The sequence below is a fragment of the Phaethon lepturus genome, unplaced genomic scaffold (assembly GCF_000687285.1).
Source record: "Phaethon lepturus isolate BGI_N335 unplaced genomic scaffold, ASM68728v1 scaffold16072, whole genome shotgun sequence".
Taxonomy (NCBI): domain Eukaryota; kingdom Metazoa; phylum Chordata; class Aves; order Phaethontiformes; family Phaethontidae; genus Phaethon; species Phaethon lepturus.
In genome coordinates, this window is record NW_010521438.1 from 100 (window position 1) to 7,393 (window position 7,294).

The 7,294-nt window shown below is 39.6% G+C and overlaps 1 protein-coding gene across 1 annotated transcript in view; it reads right to left on the reverse strand.

Moving 5' to 3' along the window:
- Positions 1 to 712: 712 nt before the first annotated feature.
- Positions 713 to 7,294, reverse strand: part of CLIP1 (CAP-GLY domain containing linker protein 1) — a gene marked incomplete at its 3' end in the record, with an annotated part of 40,718 nt that continues 34,136 nt past the window's right edge. Inside the window, exons 15-19 of the mRNA XM_010281523.1 lie at positions 5,746 to 5,911; positions 5,440 to 5,655; positions 4,127 to 4,406; positions 2,121 to 4,072; positions 713 to 850 (exon numbers count right to left, since the gene is read on the reverse strand). Coding sequence (XP_010279825.1) covers positions 713 to 850; positions 2,121 to 4,072; positions 4,127 to 4,406; positions 5,440 to 5,655; positions 5,746 to 5,911 — 2,752 coding nt within the window. The remainder of the gene's footprint in view (positions 851 to 2,120; positions 4,073 to 4,126; positions 4,407 to 5,439; positions 5,656 to 5,745; positions 5,912 to 7,294) is intronic.

Sequence of the window (7,294 nt, forward strand, 5' to 3'; positions counted from 1 at the left end):
ATAGGTGAGAACTGGAGCGGTAACTCTTGTGGATTAGCAGGACTGTTACTCAGAGCTCTGCAGCACTTCATCGCAGCGTGAAGTCGCACCCCGTTCTTACAACCAAGGAACTGAAGCACAGAGTGGTCACATTTAAGCGACTTATCCAAAGCTATACAGCAAGACTGATCAAGCCTCAAGTCAAACCTGTGTCCCTTGATTCTGTGATCTGCAAAAGCTGCTGTAGCACCCAGAACTATCACATAAGATAATTTTTTTTTTGTTGCTGCACCAGGATTTAAGGGAAACTACCTTATATGCTGTATGGTATTTGAAAGCACAAGCAAAATACAAAAGAACATAGGTCATATAGCTATATAAAGCACCCAAATCTTCCACGAATATGCACTTATCTGGTAAGTTTTCACAAGCCAGTCAAAACTGAGTATTGTGGTGGCAAAATTATAGGATCGTAGAATCACAGAACAGTTTGGGTTGGAAGGGACCTTTAAAGGCCATCTTGTCCGACTCCCCTGCCATGAGCAGGGACATCTTCAACTAGACCAGGTTGCTCAGAGCCCCGTCCAGCCTGACCTTGAATGTGTTCAGGGACGGGGCATCTACCACCTCTCTGGACAATCCACTCTTGCCTCAGCTAATTCTCTGTAATTCAACAGTTGTTTCTTACAAACTAGGCAAAACTTTTCATATAAAAGCATTTAAATGTGATTACTTCATTCTGTAGCTTCTCGTTTGTCTGTCTAGAGTTCTCCAAAGAGGCCAAAGTTTCAATCTTTTCTTTGTGAATGGCATCCTTCTCTTTGGTCACCTTCTCCACAGTCTGGAAAACGTCTTCTGCCATTTTGGCAGCCTATATATAACGGGGGCGGGGGGAAGAAGAAAAAAAAAAAAAGAAAATAAGTATTACCAAAGGGAGCTCTGAAAGCAAAAGATTAACCGCAATACTTTATGCACAGCTCCACTGTTTGCCAGATGCTTTCCCATTAAACTAGGTCTTCAACTGGGAATTTATTTGCATTTTGAAGCTGCATAAAGTATAAAAATAAGTGGACATGAGAAGATTCAATTCCATGCAGAAATAGATCATAACCCCATGCTTGTGTTGCCACCAAGGAAGCCCATTTCTTCTTTTTTTAATTCCTGGATTTCTAATTACCACCACTGTGATTGCTCCTAGACTTCTAACAACTTTAGACAGTAGTAGTCCAATAGATATTCACTTCCAACAGACAGCTCTATTTTCAGAAAATGTGGAATTACAAAAAGCAGTTAAAAATTTGATAAAGAATTAAAAATTAAATAGGAGATAAAGCCAATTAACACATTATTTCACTGTGTTCATTATGCCCTCATAAAAGGAAATACTTTAATAAAAGTATATTAAAATACCTAGGTAGGCATAATACATTCCTATAGGGTATCTTGATTCCAATTTGTATTCAAATTTTTTTATGGGCTTCAAGCCCCACAAACTGAAATTCAAAATAATATTTAGAGTTTGTTGGTGGTGAATACGAAACACTTCTGTGAATAAAAAGAACACCAGAACTGCCAATGTGTTTAACAGACTGAAAGTCCTATAATGTAAATTTAAATGGTTCTCTTACACTGCTTTTTATCCAATTACATTTACAGGAGCAGTACATTTGTTTTATATTTTTGGAGTAACCCAAATTTGTAATTTAACATAAAATTGCCCACAGACTTAATCTAAAATTGTAACTATCACTACTCTAGCTTTTAAGCTGCAGAGTACTTCAAGAGAAGGAGCTGCTCCATTTCTCTACCAGATTCAGGAAACTAAACTTCCTTTTATTCACAGTTTACGTTGTTTTCTTGCAACATTCAGCAACAGCATATATTTATATTTTATAAATATTTATGTAAATCAATTTATTTTTTATATTTAGGAATATTTTTTAAAAAATTAAAGTGTCTTTCAGACTCACAGTTACAACTTGGGGAAAAAAAAGGTAATATATTGAGAGAGACCATAATTCCAGCCTGTTTATACTGAGATGAAGTGCTGATTGTGCAATGAAGCGCAGAGAGGAAACCATTGGGTTAGTGCTCAGTATTAGTATAACTATACTTGATTGTTTAGCTGTGTGTTTCAATACCTCAATTTTTTGTGCTACTGTTTGGGCCTGGAGAGTCTCAATTTCTTTTAGTTTCAAAGCCAGATTGTTCATCTCCTCCTGCAGCATCTGATTTTTGCCCTGAGACACCAGCAATTTGCCTGAGAGGTCACTATTCGTTTGTTCTAAAAGTGCTACTTCCTCGTGCAGTTTGTCATAGTCCTTGGAGAATCTCTCTTTCTCTTTTAGTATTTCTTCCTTAACGATGGCCAGACTCTTCCATTCAGCAAGCAAGCTGCCATTTTCCTGAAGCAACTGTATTCTCTCCTTCTCCATCACCTCATGCCTGTGTCGAAGATCATCTAGCCTCTCGGAGACACAGCTGTGAAAATCCTGGAGCTCTGCTTTTGATTTAGACAAGGAAATAAAGTCACTCTTCAGTCGTTCGATACTGGAAGCGAGCTGCTCTGTCTCTGCACAGAGGGTTTCTTTTTCTTTAATTGTTTCCACCAGTTTAGTTTCAGATTTTTCTTTCTCCTGAACGAGAAGTTCTTTCTCAGTCAGCAGTTCTTTATTTTTCTCTTTCAGCTCTTCTATCTCCTTCTCTAAGAAGCTGATGTTGCTTTGAAGTTCCACATGTTCCAACAAAAATGATTCCTTGTCCAGTTTTCTAGCTTCCTTTTCTACGGTTAAGTCTTTTTTCATAATCTCAACCTCTCCATTTAATTTCTGACACTTATCTTGCAATTCAGTCCTCTCTCTGGTCAGCATTTCCCTATCAGAGGAACAGGTCTTGAATGAAGATGACAAGACCTCCTTGGCGTGTGATACGGCAGCCAGTTCTTTTTCTAATGTCCTTCTGGCATCCTGGGCCTCTTTCAGAAGATCTGAAAGGTCACATTTACAGGCTATTAGCTCTTGATTTTCTAAAGTCTTCTTACTTAGTTCTTCCTTGAGGGCTTCAATGGAATCTTGGAGCATGGTATTCTCTTGGGCCAGAGCTCTCTTGGCTGAGACATCCAGTTCATGTTCTCTCTTCATATCAGAAATCACATTTGCAGAAGACTTGTTTTCATCACGAAGCTCTGAGTATTTGTTCTCCAATTCATTCTTCTCTTGAAGGAGAGCTTCATTGTCCTTTTCCAATTGCAACAACTTACAAAAAACAGATTCCTTTTCTAAGTTCAGTTCATCTATTTTCTCAGTAAAGACTTTCTCCGCAAGTATGGCATCTGCTGTGGCTTTAGCATGCTTTTCAGCAATTGCCTTATTTTCATTTAAAATTTCCTCCCTCTCAGCCAAAAGCCTTTGTTCTGATGAAGAAAGAGCCTCTTTCTCTTGAAGTAACTGAATACATTCAGAATTTGATATCTCTCTTGAGGCTTTAATTTCCTCGAGAAGACGAGAGAGATTAGCAAGGGAATCCTTCAACTCCATATTGTCTTTCATCACTTTTTTAAGTTCTTTACGTTCAGTCTCAAGTTCTGTTTGCATCTCTTCCGTTCTCACTTTTAATGCTTGGTTTTCACTAACCGTGTTGTCTAAACTCACACGCAGCTCTTCTATGCTTTTAAGGAGCATCTCCTTCTCGCACTGCAGATTCCGACTTGTCTGCAATAGACCGTCCAGTTCATTTTTTAAGGCTGTATGTGTATTTTTAAGATCTGAGTGTTCACCTAGGGCTGAATCTCTCTCTGCAGTCAGAGTTGACACTTTGTGCAGTAGCTCTCTTTGATCTCTCACCAGGGCCTCACAAGAGCTTTCCAGCTTCTGAATAACATCATCTTTGTCTTTAACAACTGCATCTTTCTCTTCCAAAAGTTTCTTCTGATAATGCTCCAGTTCTTCCCATTCTTTGATACGTTTCTGACATACCATATCCATGGCATCTTTGTTGGCCTGAAGTTCTTTCAACTGTTGGAGCAAGGTCGACTCTGAAGACCGGAGAGCATCATTTTCCTGAGTTATCTTCAGAAGTTCTGCCCGTGCCGTCTCTATTTCAGAGAGTAATTTGCTTTTCTCAGAAATTAGTGCTGCCTTTTCTGTGCTTTCCTGCTGGCTTTTGGCCTCAGCTTCTTCCTTCTGCTTCATGATTTTTTTATTTTCTGAATTAAGTTCTTCATTTATTGTCCAAAGTTCTTCTTGGTCTTGTTGCATTAACGAAATCTTTGATTCCAGTTCTAGAAGTTTTGATAACAAGGAACCTCTCTCTAATTTTAAAGTATTCCCCTCCAGTGCCAGAGTCTCTTTTTCTGATATCAAACCCCTCATCTTGTCTGACATTAGTTCAATCTCTTTTCTGGCTGATGCTAACACAGAACTTAAGGACTAAAGAAATAAAGTCAGGGAAAAGGGAAAACAAAAATGAAGTCAAGCAGACAAATGATAAATGCGGTTTAAGGGCAAATAGAGCTACCGTAATTTAAGTTTCAAAAAAGTGTATACACTGACACACAGTCCCTGTGCAAATTCAACTGTTGACAGCCACCCCTGATATTTCATTAGAAACCACCTGCCATCAGTAAGAAAACTTTTCAGTGGTTAAATATTTTAAAGAGAAATCATGGTTTGAAGGTTCCTCCATACAGGACTTCATCTTGTTTTTAAAACTACTGTCAACAAATTTTCTGAATGTAAATTACTCAGAAAGAAGAGCCATAGAATGATTTAATGAGAATCTAAGTGAATTAAAATGCAGGGAGTTATATTATATATAGATACTAACTTGAATTCTCAAATTGACCTTCTGTAGGTAATTCTCCTGAACTCTATGCAAAATATATTGTCATAATCTGTTTACTTCAAAACACATCAGTAGTGTATTTAAAGTTAACCTGTGTGCCAATTTATACACTAAGTATTTTGCTAAAGCATAAAACAAATATTATAGCAAATAACTAATGAGGGATGAAAGCAAGCAGTCATGTCAAAGAAACAGGAGGAGAAAAAATTACTAAAGACAAGCTACAACCTAAATAGTTGCACATAATACGGGATCATACTACAGAACAACTTCAGGTGTGTAACACTTCTAAATGAAATAGTTCACAACATTATTTTAAAGTTCATGCATTTAAAAAACAGAGAATAATATTTGTCTCCAACTGATTGTGCTGAGACAGATATCCATGAACATCAAATGTAACATCAAAGAACCACATTTCATGGATTCTTGTGTAATCGAGAAGACAACAGTTAGTCATGTATGCTTCTCTTCCCATACCAATATTAATCTACCCTGGAAAAGTTCAAAAAAGAAACACTGCAAAAATCTTACTATTAAATGGTGAAAAAACAGTGATTCACTGAAACAGAAAGATTTAAACTTTAAATTACTTGCAGAGTAACAAAGTATACGTACTTTGGCCTGTTCTGCTTGCTTTTTCAGCTCCTCAGCCTGTGTTTCTAACTCATCGTTTTTCTTCTGTGCAATTTTCAGTGCCTCTTCTGCATCCAGCAAGTTCTGCTTAAACCCTTTGATATCTGCGTCATGTTTAGTCATCATGTCAGAAGTTTCTTTTTCGTACTTTGCCTGAAGATCCTTATACTGATTTTGGCTTGTCTCAATTTGCTTTTTCTGACAGAAGATAAAACAATTGGAACACAGTTAAAGCAGCAGTGGTACTATGTCCTGCACATATCTAGTGTTTTTTAAAGTTCTTCTTACCATGTCTGTTAGTTGATCCTGCATATTTTTCAGTTCTGCTTGATGAATCTTGAGAGTTTCTTGCTGACTCTGCTCAGCTTTCTCTGTTGTCTGCTCCACATTTTTCTGAAGCTGAACAGCCTTTTCATTTGCTTTTGTAAGCTCAAGTTGTATTTGCTCCAACTGCCTAGAAAGTCCAAATAAAAGAACATTACTTTGCTGACAGCATGACAAGCACAGGGATGAAAGACTCTAAATTATGCTGAAGTTCTATATTCTGTCCAAGCACTTTGAAAGAAATTTAATTATTTAGCATATAGAGAACATTCTGCTAAATTAAATATACACAAGTGAGACAGAGCACTTGCTCGTGTACAAAGCAACACAGCTGCCTGTTACCTTGCCCCCAGTCTGGCGTTTTGTAAAGTTAAAGAACAACTATACAATTTTTTTTTGAAACAAAACACATTTTCTCTTGCTAGACAAAAACATGACCCATGCCTTTTATATATCCAAATAAACCAAACTTAACAGGTAATCAAATAATTATAAAGCACAACCACAAAACAGTCTAGATTATTAAAAAGGTCCTTTACTCTGGACAATGAGAAGCATGTTACATAAGAATTTTAGAATTATAAATGCCTTTGACACGGTCACAGAATCACAGAAACACTAGGTTGGAAAGGACCTTCAAGATCATCAAGTCCAACCATTAATCCAGCGCCACCATGTCCCCTAGACCATGTCCTGAAGCGCCACATCCACACGTTTCTTGAACACTTCCAGAGATGGCGACTCCACCACCTCCCTGGGCAGCCTGTTCCAATGCCTGACCACCCTCTCAGTGAAGAAATTTTTCCTAATATCCAATCTAAACCTCCCTTGGCGCAACTTGAAGCCATGTTCCCCATGGTCCCCCACAACATTCTTCTCTCTAAATTGGACAGATACGGATTTGATGGGTGGACTGTTGGGTGGATGAGGAATTGGCTGGATGGTCACATCCAGAGGGTAGTGGTCAACGGCTCAATGCCCAGATGGAGATCGGTGACGAGTGGTGTTCCTCAAGGGTCCGTACTGGGACCAGTACTCTTTTAATATCTTCATCCATGACACAGACAGTGGGATCGAGGGCATCCTCAGCAAGTTTGCAGACAACACCAAGCTGAGTGGGGCAGTTGACACGCCTGAGGGACGGGATGCCATCCAGAGGGACCTGGACAAGCTCGAGGAACGGGCCTGTGTGAACCTCATGAGGTTCCACAAGGCCAAGTGCAGGGTCCTGCACCTCAGTTGGGGCAACCCCCGGTATCAGCACAGGCTGACTTGGGGGTCCTGGTGGATGGCAAGCTGGATGTGAGACGGCAATGTGCACCAGAAGGTCAACCATGTCCTGGGCTGCCCCCAAAGCCACGTGGCCAGCAGGGCGAGGGAGGGGATTCTGCCCCTCTGCCCTGCTCTGGGGAGAACCCCTGCAGTGCTGCGTCCAGCTCCGGAGCCCTCGGCACAGGAGAGACCTGGACCTGCTGGAGCGGGGCCAGAGGAGGGCCCAGCAATGCTCCCGGGG